Source organism: Echiichthys vipera (genome assembly GCF_963691815.1).
Source record: "Echiichthys vipera genome assembly, chromosome: 19".
In the NCBI taxonomy this organism is placed as follows: domain Eukaryota; kingdom Metazoa; phylum Chordata; class Actinopteri; order Perciformes; family Trachinidae; genus Echiichthys; species Echiichthys vipera.
Window position 1 is genome coordinate 554,451 of NC_139844.1, and position 22,243 is coordinate 576,693.

A 22,243-nucleotide genomic window follows, 5' to 3' on the forward strand; every position below is an offset into this window, starting at 1 on the left:
GAAAGAAAACATTAGCAAACGAAGCGGTACAAATAATTGAATTATAAAGTGCACGTCAGGTAAACTAAGCCATGGCTTACTACTTTCTTTTTCTCAAGTTTGCTTTGAACATAGCAGTCAGGCTACTGCTCATTATTTACCAGAGGCTCATCAACCCAGCCTCTTATTTCAGAAAGAATGGTAACAGTTAGCTTACCAATAAAAGGTAAGCCTGCTACTTCTTTGCTTTGAGCCAGTTACTCAAACAGACAAGCCTGTTGACATTTTCAGACAACAGGGAAGCTCTCTTCTTTTGCCCAGACACTGAAAACAACCTTTCTGAAGGTACTGATGTTGCCGGTGCTGCTAAGTACTTGCGTGCAAGGCAGGCCATTTTCCTGTGTCATCCATGCCAGTAAGAGGCTCTAACTTGTAGCGCTCTAGACATTGCTCAATACTGTCCTCCTCTTCATCAGACGAAGTATCGTGTGCAAGTATGAGAGGTGGTTTCTTCGTAGGAGGCTCAGGCGTGACTTGATTATCCGGCTGTGCAGGCCTCTCCCTCTCTATCTCCTGGAGCAAGGCGCAGATTGTACCCCACACCTCAGCCCTGTCATGTTTACTCAGACACTTGAGGTCCTTAAACCTTGAAATTAAATGAAATTCAACTTTAACACAATTGCAGGTGCCGGTATAAAAAAATTGCGACAATACCCCTATATCTACAGTGCTAAATTAAAAAATACAAGGTAAAGACGCAAGCAAGCAACCTAACAAAACAAACACACTGAGAGAAACACAATGCTGATAATGGGGATGAGTGTAACAATGAAGCATGGCAATCTAACCTTGGGTCAAGTGCTGTTGCAACTCTCAGCCATGTGATGTTGGTCTCCTCCTTACGACCCTCCATGTCTGCTGCAAAGACTCCCTTGAAATTGAGCATGTATGCCGGGTCATCCTCCGTGACCTCCATTACTCGCGACAGATGACACAATGCTGGCAGCACCGCTGAGCAAGACACAAACTTCTCTCCTCCTAGAAGTTCAGACACATACCTGCAATAATATACAGAAGCACTTTAGTGGGGAACTATTAAGGCCTACTGTAATTTCACAGTTTTTTCACTCACTAAGGTCACAACCGCACGCACATAAACACACACCCGATCATTAACATACCTGTTATGACACAGATCTACTTTGATTATTAAACAAACAATAAATTACCTGCAGTGCTCCAGCACAGCTTCGAGCTTCTTCAGGTTCTCCAGCTTAGCAGCTGTTGGCATGGCGACGTTGGTTGTGTGCAGAGCCAGTGCATCTCTCAGAGGTTCAGCATTCCGCTGCACACACCTGATTTTTTCCAGGGTACTATTCCATCCGGTTGACACTTCATGTGCAAGTGACTCTTACTTCTGATGTTGTGCGACTTGTTGCTGCTCGAGCTCCGCTTGGTTTGCTGGGCTATGCTTAAAATGTCCAACAACTTTTCTGCATTTTTCCAATGCACTGTCAAACGGGCTGTTGCTTAGAGAAACCGTTACAGCTCGTTGCACACTGTGCAATGCACAACATGTGCTCAAATGGGAGCTGCCTGGCCGCTGCAATTATATTACGTGCACTATCTGTTGTCATTTAGACAACTTTGTGTTCGATGTCCTACCCTCTAGCTACTTTCATAAAGTGCTCTGCAACTACGTCAGCGAAGTGCCTATCTTCTGTCTTCATAACAGTGAAAGCATATGACTGAAGTTTCCATTGTGGATCAAATAAATGGGCTGTGACCCCGAGGTAGTTTCTGAGGGACGTTCAGTAATCACCAGTGAGCGCGACTGCTTTTGTCTTCTCCAATGCCTGCTGTACCTTAGCCTTCTTCGTTTCATTCAATTTCTTTACGTGGCTTGTTATGGTGGCTCTCGAAGGCAATCCATAGGTCCAGTCATTGGATGCTATGCGAATTATATCAGCTAGACCCTCGTCCTCCACAACGTTAACAGGCCTACATGCAGTAGCCACCCATTTAGCTATAGCTGCAGTAAGTTTGTTCTTGGTTGAGGTATTCAAGTGCTTCTGTCGGAAGTCATCTTTTGTTGCCTGGTTACTACGAGGGAGCAGAGAATTCGCATCAGCTGTGTGCTTTGCCATCAAGTGACATTTAAGACTGGATGTTCTACGATGATAGCTCAGTTCGCAATGACAATAGACATAGATCACTTTTTTCTAGGGATGTCCGATAATATCGGCCCACCGATATTATCGGCCGATATTGAGTTAAAAATGTAATATCGGGAATTATCGGTATCGGGTTTTTACATCCGATGTTAGTTCTGTAGGCTTCAGCATTTCCGAGTGTACCTGAATGCAACACGGGCCGTTTACAGGCGCGTGCTTGATGACGTATAACAACAACAACACGCTTCACTCGTAGGTTGCTAACCGTGGCTAACAAGCTCCAGCTCTCCCGGTGCATGAGATGTCCGTGGTTTGGAAGTATTTCCAAGTGTCATCTACTAATAGTATATGTGCGCTTTGCAATGACTGCAAGGCGTTAGTTATGAGAGGAGGAAAGAAGGCGTCTTCCTTTAGAACATCAAATTTGATCACCCACCTCAAGAAGATTCATGGGGAGTGATAAGCTACATCTGTGCAGCAAAGTGATGGAAAGAAGCAACAGCCGACACCGAGAAAAAAACTTTTTCTATCGTTCAAGATGCCGGATTCACCAAACGGTGGAGTTCCTCGAGCCCCGTTATGTCTGTATAACGCCCAGTCGCAAGTATTTCTCAGACCAGTGCTTACCCGAATTGCACAGCATTGTTTACTGTCACGTCGAGAAGCTAATTTCTGGTGCTGTATACGTTAGATCCAATACAGGTTAGCATGTTGAGCTTAACTGCTAATTTATTGATTGTATTATTTGCCAAGTTACGGCCGGTTACTCAGTCTGGAAAAAGAGGACTATGGTTGTTTACTACTCTGGACTGAAGCTATGCATCTTCCTTGTTGTGATGTTGTCTGTAGTGTTGTTTGAGGCAAAATATTCTCTCTAAAAAGACAAACAAATAAATGAATGGCACTTTTTTCAATAACTTATTTTGGACAGACTGTGTTTACATTTGAAAAGCCGTGTTGCATTTATGTATGCATCCAGTGGGGCATCACATAAAATTAGGCATAATGTGTTAATTCCATAATAGGTGATATGTGATGAATTTTGGTGTAAAAAGGCTGCATATATCGGTATCGGGTGATATCGGTATCGGAAATTAAGGGTTGGACAATATCGGAATATCGGATATCGGCAGAAAAGCCAATATCGAGCATCCCTACTTTTTTCTTGCAAATGGAACCATTAGGCAACTGTTTAAAAGTAAACTTTCCATTCAGGATTGTATCGGCATCCATTTCTGCGTCTCGCGCTCACCATCCACTCAAAATATAACCTCCTACTCCTTGGCCGGTGTGACTGTTGTTTTGCTTCCAGTCTAGCTAGATCTGGTGTGGTGTTGTAGTTTTTTTTAACGTTACTAGCTGTCGCAACAGCATGTAAAAAAAACTTAATCTTGTGATAAAAAACTTTTCGCCGTTAAAACGACTTTGCGTTAACGCCGTGGATAACGCGTTTAACAGCAGTAGTAATTACCCAAGTAACTTAACACCTGGCTTCACAAAAAGCTGACACTGTGTAGAGTGTAGTGGACAAGTTTGTGGCTTGTGACTGTTCTCTTGTTTGTTGTTGTTGTTTATAGAGCTGTCGGCCATCGAAGATAATGAAACCGAACGGGGCCCAGAACGCAGGCCCAACAAACTCTGAGCCTGACCTCTGAGTTGATCCTGAAATGGTTGACTCTGCCTTTTCTGAACAGCTGATCAGAGTTACTTCAATCAATGCAAGCATGTAAGACTTATTATGTGACACTCCAGAACAGCTACAGCTACAGAACCAGTCAGCCAGACTCTGCACCCCAAGCTGAAGCCATGAGAGGTTCAACCCAGAGAAGAAAGAGGGTAAGGGCCCATTCACACTTTCCATTTGTACCGTGCCCAAGAACGCTTAACAGCTAAAGTCTAGTTTGTTTGACCAGTGTTAGTGCAACTGTTCCAAGCCCAGGCGAGGCACGCTTTTGGCTTTGGGCTTTTGTAAAGCGCGGATGCACATGTACGGGCACCCATGTAACCCATGTGCACACTCGCACACACAATACCAGAGAACAGCACTAATGTATTACTTGTGTGTCCAGCTGCTGGATGCGAGGATCCAGGAGCTGTCTGAACTGTGTTCAGTTTTGCAGTAGAGACAACCCACCCTGCATATTGTGCCACCCTCAGCGAGACCAGCTCTGACATCATATGAACCTGATGCAGCCAAGAGACCCTTCATTCAAATGTTAAAGCATGTGATCCAGACCAGGGAAACACAGTGGACAGTGTTTGTTTTTAATTTATTTTTTTAATAAAGCTTTACTATTTCAGTATGTTCCTTCCTTTGTCTCTTTTACTCTCAATAAACTGCTACTGTGACAGGTTAATAATAGCAATAAAGATCATTAGTAGTAGCGGTTATCTCATTAGTTGTATTATTATTATTATTAGTAGTAGTAGTAGTAGTAGTAGTGGAATCATTATTATTATTAATATAATCATTAATAATAGTATTATCGTTATTATTATAAAAATGACCACATGTCCCAAAGCTGACCAATGAGTGAGGGATTTGCTGTCCAATCACAGGTGACTTTACTTATGAGCTGTCTGGTGTTTCATTCAATGGTTGGTTGTCATTCAGGCAGGCCAGATGAGTGTGACATTAAAAAAAATGCTAATTAGAGCCATTCGCACCTAGCAGGGTCTACGCATCCCCCGTCAACCCGTTTTTTGACGGTAATACAATTCCACGTTCATCATGGAGGTTCAGCTCACACTTAATGTTGGATAGTAAGTTTAAAGATTCTGTTGTGACTCAAATCTGCTCTTACATAGAGTTTAATGACACCCCTGAAGTTCTTTTTGAGCAAGGAGATAAGGCAGGGAGTCTCTTGGAGCAGCAGGCCCGTGCAACTAGTGCTTCTAGACTGATCTCTAAAATTCAACTACCAGACGGAAGGCACACTTCTGATCCAGTCGTTTTCTGATTTTTAAACTAGACTATATACTTCTGAATGCAGCCCAATAACTGCAGCGACCCTTAATCCCATGGAATGTCTAACGTACCCTCAGATTGATATAGATAATCTATGAATATATAAATCTCTGTTGAAGTTGCATTAAGTGAACAAGTCTATGCAAAACAGGAAATCTTCTGGACCCGATGGTTTTACAGTTGAATTCTTTTACCGAAGGCAGACTGCCAGCGACCTTGTACGAGGCATCTTTTTCATTGCTCCTGAAGAAACACAGGGATCCTACCTCATGTGGCAGCTACAAATTCTACTAGATGGTAATTCTACCAAAGTTTCTGTATCTTTTTCAGCATCTCCCAATTTGTCTGAACAAATCGTTTTTTACTTATCTAGACCAACAACTTAATGCCTTTATTTGGCAGAATAAACCAGCTCTTATCAAAAATCATATTCTTCAACTCCCTAAACCTGAAGGGGGACTAGCACTCCCTAATTTCCGCCACTACTTCTGGGCTTGCAACATCGATAAACTTTTAAACTGGCTCCGCGGTGAAGTTGCAGGCATCTGCCCACCCTGGGCTCATACCAAGATAACATCTTCTTCCTGCTCTTTGCACGATTTGCTCACAGCTTCCCATAACTGCCCACAAGGTCTCATCTAATCCGGTTGTCGTTAATACCATTACAATTTGGATCCAGCTCAGGAAGCAGTTCGGCTTGCAAAGGACTTTGATACTTGCATACATAGTTTTGAATGACTATGCATTTCTCCTTTCCTGCACCGAATTGACATTCTGCATATGGTCGGATAAGGGCCTCAAAGTGCTTAACGACCTGTATGACGAAGGTGTTTTTGCTTCCTTTGCTCCAACGCTTTTCAAACTGTGAAGGGTCTAAGGTGTCGGGGATGTTCTTTTTGATGTGTGTCATGACTATCCTCTCGAAACACTTAGTGCAATGGGACGATAGTCATTCAGACAGGTCACAATGTTTTTCTTTGGGAGGGGAACGATGGTGGTGGATTTGAAGCAGACAGAAACAACAGCTTGTGCTAGTGACAGGTTGTAGATATCAGCAAGCACATCAGCCAGTTCCCATGAACAGACCCTGAGGGCACGCCCGGAGATGTTGTCTGTGCCGGCTGCTTTCTGTGGATTCGTTCTCCTCAGAGCTGTGTACACCTCAGCTGTTGTCACAGTGAGTGGTGAGTTTTGTGCACGCTCCGTAGTCAGTGGTCCTCTCTTTTGGTTGGTGTTGAGGGCCTCGATGCGGGCATAGAACTCATTAAACTCATCTGCTAGTGAGGGCTGGCTGGTTGTGGCCCATCTGCTCCCCTGTTGGTAGTCAGTGATGTGCTGCAGTCCTTGCCACATGCGACGGGAATCTGTGGTGGAGTAGAAACCCTCCAGCTTCACTCTGTATTGCCTCTTGGCATCTCTGATGGACCTACGCAGGTCATATCTGGCCTTTTTGTAGTCCTCAGCGCTGCCTGAGGCAAATGCAGTGGAGCGTGCACGCAGCATGGACCGAACTTCACAGTTGATCCAGGGCTTTTGGTTTGGGTATATCCTGCGACGTTTTGTGGGTACAATGTTTTTTTCACATGTACTGATGTAGCATGTTACACTGGAGGCATATTCCTGCAAGTCCACAATACAGTCAGTCCCTGTAGCAGCAGCTTTAAAAATGTCCCAATTTGTACTACCAAAGCAGTCCTGAAGCACCAGTTCAGTTTCTTCATTCCACACTTTAACAGTAGTACTTACTGGGGGGGGCTTGCTTGAGGCGTTGTCTGTATGCCGCGTAGAGGAAAGCTGAGATGTGGTCGGACTGACCAAAGTGAGGCTGAGGCACAGCCTTGTAGGCTCCCTTTATGTTGCAGTAGACCTGGTCCAGAGTGTTGTTCTCCCTCGTCGGAAAGTTCACTTGTTGGTGGTATTTGGGGAGAACACTCTTGAGGTTGCGGTGGTTAAAATCGCCGGCAGCAACGAACACTGCGTCTGGTTGTGTGGTCTCGTATTTCACTGATTCTTGAAACTTTGGCAAAAACATGTCCCACTAAAAAAGTGCTAATTCTGTTGGAAATTAATACAATTTTCATGAATAAAAAGAATCAATGTTATAATCAGAGGGTCCTTTGCACATATGTAAGGTTCTTTTTTGGGTTTATTTTTAATTTTTATTATTTGATGATTATATGCTGGCCCATTGCCTACAAAAGCAGGTGTCCTCGGATAGGAGATAATCATTTCAACTTGATTAAAAAAACAAAATTTAATAATTTTATTGAAAAATATCTTTACCACATGAAAGAGTACATTGTAATATGTATTAAAAACTAGAAACAGTGAGTTTTTAACAATATTTACTATTATTTTTGGGATGCTCAAAATGTGTCCCACATATTCGTCACCACCGTCAGATATTTATAAAAAGCAATAAAATCAGGCAACTACAGGGTCAACTACATTCCTGAGGACCCCCTTTTGAAATCTTCAGCTCAACCGCATACTTCAAGATCACTCAAGCTCATGTAAGTTTTCTAGTTTCTCTTAAACTTGTTCATATTTTTGGACACTTCTATTGTCACAACCATAACATGTCACCACCGTCTCTTTCGTATAAAAAAATATTAGATTAGATAATGACATAAATGTTTACTTTTTAAGAAGAGGTCTGAAGTAGCTAGCAACAGAGGGGAAACAAGATGGCTAATGTGAACAACTCATGCATATCATGTGAAAGTGTAGGTTTTTGTCACCACCGTCAGACGTCACCACCGTCAGGTTTTCTATCTGACGGTGGTGACGCACAGTCTGATGGTGGTGACAAAAACCTCCAAATGGTCCTCAACGGAGGCTAGAATATAATTGTTGATCAGTAATGTTTCATTAACCTCTTTAATATTTTCTAATTATGCAATTCCCCCTATATTTCTTCCATATTGTCCAACTCGAGGGGATGGGTGTGCCTTCCCTCTCTCTCAATTCACTATTATGCCATGTTCATTTGACTTATATCATTTGGGACGCACATAGTGCACCTACTACCTACCTACATAGCACATTGTATATGTATATATATATATATATATATATATATATATATATATATATATATATATATATATATATATAGTAGTGATGTAGGCTATGCATCTCCAGTGACTAAAAGCCAAATGAAAATGGCATGACAGCATTTAATCAAATCTAACATTCACTCTAATTCCCCACAATTTCATAGTCATTACACTCAACTTTGACTTTATGTATTTTAGGAAATTATGGCTAGGCAGCAGTTTAGGAAATTATGGCTAGGCGGCAGTTATCTGTGGAGGAGAGAAGGAGAAGAAACAGGGAATATCAAAAGAAGCGTAGAGAGAAAACACACAGTGATCCTGAGTTAAAGGAGGAATTCCTCAGAATGGAAAGGCAAAGATGGAAGAAGAGGGTGGAGGAAGGGAAGATAAAACATATCAATGACTTGAATGAAAGTATCAAGAGAATGTAAGAAACAGGGCTCAGATCCACAGTCCAGTGGATCAGGCCATACATGAGCCAGCTCGGAGTAGGCAGGCTATAGCAGGAGAAAGGGAAAGAAAGAAAACAAGAGCAAGATACTCTAGAGAGATGAAAGCGATGAGAAATAAACTTGAAAAGTTAACAAAGGATAGGAACAGAATGAAAAAGCGTTGGGTACGAGAAAAAGCTTGGAATAAAAAAACACAAGAATCACCAAAAAGAAAAACAGAGCAGCTGCTGCTGGGAAGCCAACTCAGAAACCCCTCCGTCAAGAAAACTCTGCTGTTCCACAATGCACTCATTCATGAATTAAAACAAAACAAGTCTGCCCACAAGAACAAGAACTTGACTCTGTCAGGCAAGGTTCTGAAAAAATATCGGCTAATTCACCAGACAAGGCAATTTGGCGTAACATATAACACACTGCGGAAGAGGAGGCCTACTGACAAAAAACCTACATACATTCAAGCAATTACTCAGCAGGTTCATGATTTCTTTCATAATGCAGCACGAATGACAACTGACAAACAGGACACAATCACACGCAAGAAAATAAAGCATCAGAGAATGATTCTGACTGATACAGTATTGAACCTCCACAAGGAGTTCACCAAGAAGGAACCAAGAGTGAAGCTTAGTTATTCTTCCTTCTGTGCCTTACGTCCATTCTATGTCACAGCACCGAGACCGTCGGATCGTAAGACATGTCAATGTCAGTACCATGAGAATGCTAAGCTGATGCTTGAAGTCCTAAGAGAAAATGGTGTAATCAAGTCTAGCAAGCTGGAGGATAGTTTTGAACTTGTCTTCTGCGCTCCTGCACCCGGTGTCTCCACAAACATACACTTCCCACACCCCAGCAAGACCAGACCAATGTTGAATGGCAGCAATGGGAACGAGTTCAGGATCAAACAGCAGATGGGCCCCACTTCAACACAAGACTTATGATGCACAGTGGCACGCTGGGAGAGCTTCTCCAACAATATGAGGACAAACTGAAAACAGAAACAACAACACATGTGTGCTCTGTTCAGAACCAGACCAGAGAATACAGGAGCACGATCGAGAAGTGCAATGATAGCACAGTAATTGTGCATGTGGACTTTTCTGAGGCGTGGAAATGCAAATATAGTTCTGAGGTACAGTCATGCCATTTTGGTCAGATCCTCCCACAGCACACTGGCATGTACTATACAAAAGAAGAGAAGACCGGCTTTTGCACAGTATCAGAATCCAAGCGACAAGATGCGTCTGCCATTTGGACTCACATGGAACCAGTCCTTACAGATATTCATTTAAAGTTTACAAAAGTTGATACTATTCACTTTTGGTCAGATGGCCCCAGCAAACAATACAAAAACAAGAAGAATTTTTCTTTCCTCTGCAGTGTCCCTCCAACTCTAGGTTTCAAGAGAACAACTTGGAACTTCTTCCCCACCTCACATGGGAAGGGAGCCTCAGACGGCATTGGAGGAACTGTGAAAAGGATTGCAGACAGCCTTATACTTCGAGGGAATGACATTGTGAATGGGAAGATCTTCCATGAGATGGTTGGCAGAAGCCTCTGCAGCACTAAGCTCTATATCATTACTGAAGCTGACATGCAGCCATATGATGCACTCCTTTCTCAACCACTAAAACCTGTACCTGCAACAAGGAAACTCCATCAGGTCACACCGACACACCGAAACCACTCTGAGATCCATTGCAGATCACTTTCCTGTTTCTGCAGTGAACCACAGATGTGCAAGTGTTTCAGCCCAACAATATTCCAGTTGAGTGCCAACACACCCAGGGTACAGGTTGAGGATGATGGTCCTATGCCAATGCAAAACAGGAAAGGTCCTTTGGCAATGTTGATCGAGGAAATGGAACGGGAGCAAAGTGAGCAGGAGGAACTGGAAGGGGAGGAAGGTGAGCAAGAGTCAATGGGGCAAGAACCAATGACCAGGTGTGGTCCTGACGGGACTGTGACAGATCTATCTGCTGATGTAGTTCGTTGTGGAGATTGGCTTGCGGTCATTTATGACCAGAACTGGTGGTTAGCAAAGGCTGTCACTGTGGACGCTCATCATCAAGATGTGGAAGTGGAGTTTTTCCATCCTCCTGGGCCCAACACACAATTCTATCCGAAAAGAGGTGGAAAGGATACATGCTTCATACCATTTCACCATATTCTGGTCAAACTTGTGGAACCGTCATCACCAGGTCGTGCAAGCAGGACAAGGGAGATATACAACCTGTCTGCCGAAGTCATGGGCTTCATAGAGGAGAAACATATACACCATATACTTCCTGATAAAGCTAAATGAGTGCTGGGGCGATGTAAAACAGCCAGGGAGTACTCACAGGAGTTCACAAATTATCATTATTGTTGTGCCAGATGTGTTTTGTGGTATATACACAGAATGCTTTCTGTACTCCTAAACATTTCAGTTTATGGAAAAGACTGTAAGTCGTAGTTATTCCTTTATCTGTTCTTCATGTTGAATATACAGTTTATAGTTTACTTAACAACAGAATATGATCTATATAATTTTATGAGTGGGGAGCACTACATGCAATGTAAATATGAGGTCAGTGATGAATTCTATCGTACAGCTACGAGTGATGACTTCTATTTAACTTGTGATGATTATTAGGGGTACTTTTATAAATGATAGCCGATTGCTTATTGAGCATGTTTTCTTATTGAATGTTTGTCACAGTGTTCACAATTGTTATTTGTTATCTGTTATTCACATCCAATATACAGTTTACAGTCCAGTTTACAGAATAATATAATGTATTCTTTTATGAGTAGGGGGCACTAGATGACAGTTTAAGATGAAGTCAGTGATGCATTGTACATTATTCCTACTGGTAATTACTTTATTTTTTACAATGTTGATTTGATATTTGATGATATGGATACTTTTATTGATATTGCTCATTTTTACCTTATATTCCTTTAAAAATGTTTATGACAGTCCTGAGGATTGTTATTTTTTTGATCAAATAGTTAAATAAAGTTGATAAGCACTAGGGCATTGACTTGAGTTGTGTACATTTTGGAATTGTATGTTGTAATGAGGCCACTCTCACCACCGTCAGATTAGTGTCACCACCGTCAGTTCTAAAGTCACCACCGTCAGAGGGTGTTTTATTTGTTTTCAATTAATATGATACAATATGTTTCTTCAGTGCTGTTGAGTAATTAAAGTAATAGTCTCTTTTAATACAAAAATATGTTTGTCAAATAAAAAAACATTACTTTTTCTAATTAAGCTTAAAGTAAATCTTGTATGATGTTAGATTTTGTAAAGGAGTACACGAGAAACAGTATAAAAGAGGAATAAAAGGGAATATTCAACATTTAACAGCATATATGTATACTAAGAATGCCAGATAATGATTAAAACACTCTAAATACTTATTAGGCCAAATAAATAAAAATAAATATGCTTTTAATTGTGTCTGACGGTGTTGACAAAAACAAAGTATTAACTGGAAAAACGCCTATTTTATGAAAAAAATACAACATGAGGAGGTTGCACCGGTACATTGCTGAACAGCCAAGACCTTGATCTATGATGATATACCTTCAGATTTTGTCATTTAAATGACTTTTTATTTTCAAAATGAAAACCTGTTTTATCCAAATTCCCAAGAATCAGTAATTTGTTAATGATGTCATTCAGCAGCCTCAGCGCCGTGGCGGAGTCCGCCCGCGGCATGATGTAAACACTCAGCAAAAACACAGCACTGAACTCCCTAGGCAGATAGAATGGTCTGCATTTCACCATTAAAAGTTCGATATAAGACGAGCAGTGTCTTTCCCCCACCTGTACGTCCGAGCACCAACTGTTGTTTACGTAGACGCACACGCTGCCGCCTCTCTTCCTTTCCGAAGCCACTGTACGGTCTCCACGGTGGACAGAGTGCGTTTTAAGATGAATGGCAGAGTCTGGGATGCTTGTCCGAAAGCCAGGTTTCCGTGAAAATAAGAGCATAGCATTCTCTTATCTCACGCTGTGTTGTTATCCTGGTCCTCAGCTCAACCATCTTGTTATCGATAGAGCGAAAGTTGGCTAGCAGCAAGCTAGGTAGGGGTGGGCGTGTAGCCCTTGCCTTTAGCGTAGCATGTAGCCCCCCTCTCTTGCCGCGTAGCCGCCTTGTCCGCTCTCTCCGTCTGCTGAGCTGGTCACCCACTGCCGGTGCTGTTGGGCCTTCCTGGTTGTGATTAGTGGGGTTTCGGCGTAACAGGAAGTTAAAGTCTGTCAAGCTGAAAGTGAGCTCATGGTGAGCTAATCCAATCTCCAAAAGCGCATCTCTGCTCTATCTAACTGCAGCATGGCCAAGCTTAAAGTCTAGGGTGCAAATCAAAACAATAATATAAACAAAACAAAGTAGTTGCCGGGGAGACGACGCAAACACGTCCGCCGCAGTTGGCGCCATGTTGCTCTAAGCTCTAGTCTCTGTAACAGAATGTGATGGGCAATAGTGTCGAAGGCAGCACTAAGATCTAGTAAAACAAGTACAGAGACAAGTCCTTTATCTGAAGCTATATATATAAGCTAAGGTCATTAGTCATTTTCACCAGTGCCGTCTCAGCGCTATGATTCATTCTAAATCCTGACTGGAAGTCCTCAAATAACTCATTATTATGTAAAAAGTCACACAGCTGATTGGCGACCGATTTCTTGAGGATTTTAGAGAGAAAAGGAAGGTTAGATAAAGGTCTATAGTTTGCTAGAACCTCAGGATCAAGACTGGGCTTTTTGAGAAGAGGTTTAATTACAGCTACTTTAAAAGACTGTGGTACATAACCTGCTGATAAAGACATATTAATCATATCTAGTGCAGGAATGCTAACTAAAGGTAACCTAGTTAAGTAACCTGGTTGGAATAGAGCCAAGTAGAGACAAGTAGATAGCTTTTTGATGAAATAGTTGAGGTTAATTTGTTAAGGTCAATTGTAGAAAAGCAGTCCAAGTATACATCAAGACGAACAGTTGTTTCTAAGGTTCCTGGGTTTGAAGAAAAATTGGCGTCAGTCGAGTTGAATTGTTCTCTAATTATTATCATTAAAGAGCGTCATGAAGTTGTTAATACTGAGGATTATAGGAATACATTAATTGTGCATTCTTACAATCAATGCACAAACAGCTGTTTGATCAATTTTCTCTTCAGTGCAAAAAAACAACAAGATGTAGGATCGTAAATTCAAATTAAGTTATCTTTGAAAAAAAAACTCAAAACCTAAATATGTTCTGTAATTATTAAACAATACTTGCATATTTTGGAGTTTATTTTAATAAATCATACGGTGTAGCGCCTCGACTCACATTCAGATTATGAGATTCAATTTTGTGTGTGTGTGTGTGTTTGTGTGTGCGCATGTGAATGAGAGGAACAAAGAGAAGGGGGGATGTGTGGGTCTGCACCCCTCTTTCAAGGTGTGATTTTCTGGTCACACAATAGGCAAGCAGCTGAAACAATATAAAAAGGTCTAAAAAGCCAAATCCAAGTTATGTGTGTGTAGTTATAGTTAACAGAGTGTTAGTGCGTGCAATAACTGTGCCGATCATTGCTAACAAACTTCCTAAACTTCACTGAATCAACACTATCACACATAATCATCATCAAACTCATAACAGTTTTAGTTCCACAACGTGCTAAGCCCAGTTGGTGTTTAGTTACCACTCCATGAGATAGGATAGATAAGTTGCGGTCCTACTCCATACAGGCCATGTTCAGGGCCTAGGGACAGATGGCAGCTGGTCCCTGGATCCAGCAGAAGAGAGTCAAGAAGAAGAGGGATCCAAGTGAAGAGCCGAGAGGAATAGAAAGAGAAAATGGCACCCTCCAGTTTTGTAGACACGATGAACATCAGCCAGAGGTCAGGTCAGCCAATGGACTGACAGTTTGGGGTCTTTGGAGGGTTTTCATACCTGGGTGTGAACTATGTGATCCTTCCGGGTCACAGGGCAGTTTCTTTGTGGCGGGCAAACCGGCTTCTGGGCCTTGTCTTTTCCGTTGTTTGATCAGGCTGAGGCCTTGTCTGAACTAAACTGAAAGTTCACATTAATCCAGAAATTAACAATCATCTGTGGAATTCCAGTTGCACCTACAGCAGTGAACAGGACGAATAATGTTTACACGCTGATGCTGTTATCGATGCCTCCGTCTGGCAGATAGGGGCATAATTTTAATATGGTTATCATATACAATATCACAGTGTTTAATACAGTCTTTATTTTTATGGCTTTAGTTCATTATAATTTTGTTTTCAATGTGTTTATTTCTATTAGAAAACATATCAGATTAATTCCCACACCTGTAGCTTTTTAGATCAATCAAATCAAATGGATAGATCTAAAAAGGCATGACATCACAATGTGTAATGACGCACACTCACTGATTCACTGACAGATGAGGACAAGCGGCTTATGAGCCGGTTCTGACTGCAGCACACTGTTCTCTTGGTTCATTTGGATCTCTGGGAACAGGCAAATAAAAAAGCAAAAGTTGCAACAATGTCCTGTTTCTCGAAGATCGGTGCTGTTGACTGCACTCATGTTGCTATAAGAGCACTGAGTTAAAATGAAAATGCTTTCATTCATCTCTTTTTCATTTCTTCCACAGTCCGAACTTCTGACACTGCATTAATTGTGTCTGTATCATGTCTCCACTTTACGGCCGTTTGGTCATTAGTCATGTCCACACTGTGCCCTCCAAACAACATGTTTTTTTCTTTTTTCCACCTCTCTAACAAGAACGTCAATCTCACATTGATTGTTGTGTCTTTTTTTGTTTTCCTCTCTGGGTTTGTCATGTTGTCGGTATGAATGAATATTAATTTTGGGCGTTTCATTGACTATTTATAAGCATCTATGGTGACATGAAGCCACAAAAGCTGTGCCACATTTAGTTGATTGAGATTCAATTAAATTCAATTTATATTAGACTGCCAAATCATAACAAAGGTTATTTCAGGACACTTTACAAACTAGGTACAGACCACACTCTATGACTTATTATGATTTACATAGACCCAACAATTCCCCCGTAGAGTACGCCGGCAACGAAAACCTTTCCTATAACAGGCAGGAACGTCGGACAGACCCAGCTCTATGGTGGGCGGACATCTGTCTTGACTGGTTGGGGAGGAAGAAAGGGAGAGAGAAAGAGAGAAAAGACAGACAGATGGACAGAGAGAGACAAGGACAGACACAAAGACAGAGACAGACACACTTCCAGTGACTATAATAATATCTATAGTAATGTGAATATGACTTACGGCAGTTAATACAGCAGAATAGTAGAAACAAGCACAGCTAAGGTGATAGATTATAAGACAGATGGCAGCTGGTCCCTGGATAGATTTATTAAGGGAACCTCACTGTTTTATAAATCCCAATATTTTGATATGCACACAAGTCCTATGTTTGTCCGTATGTTACCTTTGATGTGAATTATATACACAGTTTTATAAATGAGGCCCTAGGAGAACTGTACACTATAACAAATAGAATTGGCTGCACGGTTTTCCAGGTTGAATATAAAACACTAAGAACAAGACTTTCAGATTAATTATAATTTACTTTAGCTTTAGGGTTGATTCATTGGCCTGAGTCATAAATAGCTGCAACGTTAGGAATATGAGTATTAATTTAACTAGGAGGAGTGGATTCATTTAGGCTAACATATTCTTCATGACACAGCTAGGTTTCAGTCAGACAGAGTAAATCAATATGGTAATCTGATATCAGATCATTTACTAATACAGCTTTAGATGGCAGAGATATGATGTTTAAAAGTCCACATTCTATTTTCTGATTTTGTTGCAATATTTCAGAGTTGGTGTTAATTTGTATCAAGTTTTTCTGTATAGCTCCTCTTCTGTTAAATTTTGATTTAATTAATTTAAACAATAGGGGGGAAGACAGCGTGTTATAGGATACTAACTGTCTGTTTTCCGGCAGATCCCAGGACTTTTGCTGTGAGGCGTGTGGTTGCTCCATGCACTCCGCCCTGCTGGCTCTGACCCCCAACAGTAACCCCAGTGCAGAGGACCACAAGGCTAAACAGCTGGCCCAGCAAATCAACTTCAAGGTACAAACACTGGTTATTAGGCGAGTACTGTTTGATGTTAAGGCTGGAGAATAAACCTTTATCTCATACCCATTTAAATTTATTTTATCACCTTTTTCAATAAATTGTCTAAATACTGTACAATTTAAGTGAGAATACTAAACTAATAAATGGTGTCCAGGGCCTTTATTTACCTTACGAGATGATAGATATAGCAGGCTTTTATTTGAAACAGGCTTATAATTTACTGAAGAGAAACAAGCCCACAACATAATCCTGCCACTACCATGCTTCACTGTAGGGATGGTGTGTTTTGGGTGGTGTGCTGTGTTTTCTGCCAGACATAGCGGAGTACAGCCCAGAAAGTTCAATTTTGGTCTCATCTGACCATATAACCTTTTGTCACATGGCATCAGAATCTTCAATATGTTTTTTAACGAGACTCAGTGTGACATTATTTCAGAAGAGGCTTCTTTCTTGCCACCCTGCCATGCATGTAGAACTTGTGAAATTGTTGTCACATGCACAGATCGACCAACCTCCGCCATTAAGACTTGTAACTTTTTCAAGGTCACCATGGGCCTCTTGGTAGCTTCCCTGATCAATCTTTTCCTAGCTCGGTCATCCAGTGTGGAGGGACGGCCCGATCTAGGCAAGGTCTGTGTGGAGCCATATGCCTTCCACTTCTGGAAAATACTCTGAATGGTACTCAGAGTTAAAGCCTTTGAAATCTTTTAATATCCTTCTCCTAACCTGTGCCTATCCACAACTTTATACTGGAGCTCTTCTGAAAGTATCTTTGCAACCATGGTGAATTTGTCGTGTTACCATGCCCTACTAGGAGTGGAATCCTCAAGGAACAGCTGATTATTTTTCTAACTTTGTGTGTAATCTGGAAGGCGATTGGTTATACCTGATAATGTTTATCATTGTTGTTCTAACGAGACTAAACACTTCTCCAACCCTGCTATTCCCGTTTTACATTTTTTATTCATTTTTAGAAATTCGGAAAAAAAAAATCACTTAAATGTTGTAAGGCAAAATGTGCTCCATATACCGAGACTGAGTCCTCACCGCAGCGGCCCGGGACTGAGACCTGTAAGCAATAATAAAAATGACATCTAACCAGTCAATCAATCAGCCCACAGTCCAGTAGAGAATGTTTAACTGGTAATTAATCAGCCATAACTAGGGATGGGTGTGAGTGATCAATTCCTCGAGTAGTCCTTGCTTCAAATTACTCGATCGGTAAACGGATCCAGTTTTTTCCGATCCAATCCGATACCGATACCTTGCTCTGAGCATATCAGCCAATACTTGATAACGATCCGATACTACTGTTGAATGAATGAACCGTATACCTTGCCATGTGAGTGAAGGCATCAGGCTTGACATAAACATTTAGCCTTGTTAGAAAAAGGTAACCAATCAACACAGATAAAATGTATTTATTATATGTTGTTGAAGTAAATGACAGTTTATCAAGATGAAGATTCAAGGTCATGTCTTCCAGCCCTATGACAAGAATCAAGGCACAGTGTAAAAGACTTCTGTTCTTTGTGTGAATGCAGGCAGATTCCAGTTTATCCAGAACGGCAAGTGAGAATGGAAGTGTAGAAAGCGAGGCTTCCACACTCACCCAGGGGGACACTTCCACATCTGCAGGCCTGGAAGCCTCTGAAAGGTCCCGGGCTGAGCAGGTAGGAGTAATACTGCCACTCTGGGGTTACACAAGACAGCACATAACCTGCTTGCAGCCAACACACTACCTGCAGAACACACCATCCCCTTGGTTTTACATCTTTTAGACTATCAACTAAAAATTGAACTTCACTGACAACCATTTCACAATGCATAATGTTATTAGATGGCTTTACTGTCCAACCAGCCATTTGTTTCTTTCAGTATTCAATAGAAAGTTATTCTTGCTGAACTCCAGTGATTTAACCTCTCACCTTGCTGCAGTGGTGTAGCAGTGTACTCCAGCAGGGTGTTGTGTTCACATTTCTTACAAAAATACATACATACAGTACACTAGAGATCAAAATTGGAGAACAAAGTATTAATACTTGATTTATTCTAAAATATTGTTACAGTATTAAAATACTTTTTAACAAAATAAAGGTTTTTGTTGAAGTGCCTTGGTTATTTAAAAACATTCTAGTACAGCAGTGGAATAGCCAAACTGGACATTCTATCAAATTATGAACACTAAAAAATAATGGAATAGAATAGCATTTCTATTCTATTCTATTATTATTTTTTATTATTTATTATTAAATCTTCTCTTCTGACACAATAGTTACTGCTCTGTAATTTTATTCACTATTTTTTTCTACAAAATAAACGTTTTCGTTTAAGTGCCTTGTTTATTTAAATACCATGCCAGTACAGCAGTGGTATAGTCACAGTGGATATTCTATCAAATTCTGAACGATAAGAAATTAATAATATTTTAGAATAAATCAAGTATTATATGTGTGTTCTGGAGCTCTCATCCCAGGCTTAAATATAAACTGATTTGAATTTAGGAGAAAATAAAAGATATCTATTCATCATATTGGTATATTTATTTGTATTCATTATTTATTTTAAGTCAACATCTTATCTGTAAATGTGCAGAGCATCCTTATAGCTTTTGTTGAATGTATTGAGTGATTGGGAAAGTGCCAATATAGTATAATATCTTACAATAATATTTAATTTAAAATTGTTTAAAAAATAATCAACTTTCTGTGTACATACAGTATAGTATATACATGTATTACAGTGGCAGCCTTAGCTCTGTTTCACCTGTCAATTAAAATGGGCCCTGCCTTCACAAGGGTCCCTACATGCTGGCAAGATTTAATAATTCACCCGTTTTCTAAACATTTTTACTCGGCCCTGTCCCTCTCTTTACTTGTCATTAATGAGAGCATGCTGTTTACATATCCCAGGGCTAGAGGGATGGACTGGCCATCGGAAGGATCATGCGATTTTCCATACGGCCGGTCCATCCCTGGCCCAACCGGCCAGCGGCCATATTTCAATTTCCGTTGGTTGCAGTCATGGACGTATTAAAACAGGTGACGGTACGGCCCTCAGCCGCAACATTAGCTACTGTGGCTTTCGCATCCGCAGACAGCACAAAACTGAGCTCTGGCACAGCAGTCAGCAGAACAGCACTTCCAAACTTGGACCCCTCTTTTTTTTAGTTCAATCTGATTGGCTCAGCCTAACCCTCGGCCACGTCATTTACTTCCCTCTGAAGTTACACAGAGAAAATGTCCAGTGACTATAGTGGAGGTAATGCTGGGACACAATGTGACTCAAGTCATGGTGATGATGAGGAGGAAAAAAAAAGGATGAAGAGGAGAAGAACAGGCAGGAGGAACCAGCAAAGATACAGTCAAGTGTGCAGGGCTTGATAGGGCTTGAATCTGCTGTAGCTGCGTTAGGGTCAGGGCTGCTAGCTCTGTTGCTACCATACAGTCTATAGCCACTACTGTTGCTGTAAAACGGTGGATAAATAGTTTGGAATGGCAAAACCATTGGTGAAATGACTCGTTTCACTGTCAAAATTCGATTCGGTTGGGAAGATTGAAAGAGCCACATGATTTAATTATTTAAATGTCATCTTCATCAACGTTAAATTAATTTGTGAAGAACTTATATTATTTAGTCCCTGGAATTGGGCTCCAGTTTAGCTCTTTAAACATGCCCCCAGATGCTTAAAGCCGCCTCTGATATGGGGGGGGGGGGGGGGGGGTGTTGTTCAAGCTGTCTGCAAATAATTTCAACTCAATAAGTTATTTTTGTGTAATTTGGGCTTTAACTAGAACTCAGGTAGTTGCTTTCGCAATAGCCTATGGGCCAATGGTTTGCACTAAAAAGCCATTGGAGAATTCTTATTTGAAATCATGGATAAACAACAATGAACATAGTTAAACAAAGGCCCACCTTATCAACAAGAGCCATGTATGATGAAACTGTTATTTGTCTGGGTGCCAATCACCCACAAAAACTTCATGCCCTATGCTGAATATGTTTCATTTAAACATTTGTGTAAAACCTCAGAAGTGTAAACAACAGTATATGTAGTTGCTTAAGCCTGTGAATGTTCTCATTTGTCCAGGTCATCGTTATCCCAAAGCAATTTTAGTCAAAAGCAACTGCACAAGCAGAGTATTTCCTCTTATGAACAATCAAAAACAAAATCTTTAAAAAGACTATATTGAAAATAAGAGGCCTCAAAGTAGAAACGCAATGCAACAAAAGTGAATACACCTGTGATCACTGAAACAAAATTGAGTACACCTGTGATTTCCAATTACACTAATTGTATGAACATTGTTATCAAATGACCTATGGACACCAGAACTTTCTCAGTTTTGGACCTATGGGCTTTGTCCATCTGCATGTCTGCATCATGGCTCCAAATGGAAAGAATTGCCAGAGGAATTGAAACATCTGATTGTCGTTGAAACATCGGATTGTCGATTTCAGAAAGATGGAAAAGGATACTGAGACCAACTAAAAATCAGTGGAAACACAGCTGCAGCAGTAATCAGGAGTTATAGAACGAGCCATCGCACCTCTAACCAGAGCCGCAGTGACCATCCTCCTAAAATGACGCCACAAACAGTAAACTACTTGCACAATCTAGCTCTGAAAAACAGACGGGCAAGTGCTTCAGACTTGGCACAGGGGTTATCAAAGGTAATCAGAGTTTCTGTGACAGCTCAGACAGTGCGAAGGACATTGCCTAAAGTCAACCTCTATGGACGGCGTCCAAGAAAAAAACCCTTGCTTGCTCTTTGGCACAAAACTGCAAGATTAAACTTTGCTAAAGAACATGAAAATGAGCCTGATACATTTTGGGAGCACATTTTTTGGTCAGATGAGACCAAGATAAATTTGTTCAGCTCAGATGGGGTCCAGCATGTTTAGCCTGATCCTGGCCAGGACTACCACAGTACATTGTGCATCACAATGCATCGTCCCAACAGTGAAGCAAGAAGGTGGTAGTGTGATGATGTGGGGCTGAGTGCAGTAGGTGTTGGAGAGATGCCATTTTTAGATGGCACCATGAGTACATGTGGATATACTAAAATACTGACTGACAAGATGACTCCCAGTCTCCAGAAGATTGGCAGAAGAGGAATATTCTATGATAACGATGCAAAGCACACTGCCAAAATGACACAAAAGTGAAAACTATGACCTGGCCAAGTATGTCAACACACAACACATTTGGGGTATTTTAAAGAGAAAGGTAGAGCAACACAACCCCTCTAGCAAAGAACAGCTGAAAAAAAATATCACTGAAGAATGACAGAGCATCTCTCCAGAAATTTGTGCAACACTTGTGTACTCCAGGCCAAGGAGGATTGAGTCGGTTAACCCTAACCCATGGACATACGAAGTATTGACAAAATACAAGATTTGAATCTCACTAATGAAAGGTGTACTGACTTTTGTTGCTACTGTGGGACCTGTATTTTTTATATAGTAAATTGCAACTTACTTTTTTAAATTTTACATTAGAGCAAATACCCGACTG

The 22,243-nt window shown here is 41.0% G+C and overlaps 1 protein-coding gene across 1 annotated transcript in view; it reads left to right on the forward strand.

Annotated features, from left to right (window-relative positions):
• Positions 1 to 22,243, forward strand: part of ube2j1 (ubiquitin-conjugating enzyme E2, J1) — a 115,418-nt gene that overhangs the window by 87,740 nt on the left and 5,435 nt on the right. Inside the window, exons 6-7 of the mRNA XM_083934018.1 lie at positions 16,590 to 16,719; positions 18,270 to 18,398. Coding sequence (XP_083790144.1) covers positions 16,590 to 16,719; positions 18,270 to 18,398 — 259 coding nt within the window. The remainder of the gene's footprint in view (positions 1 to 16,589; positions 16,720 to 18,269; positions 18,399 to 22,243) is intronic.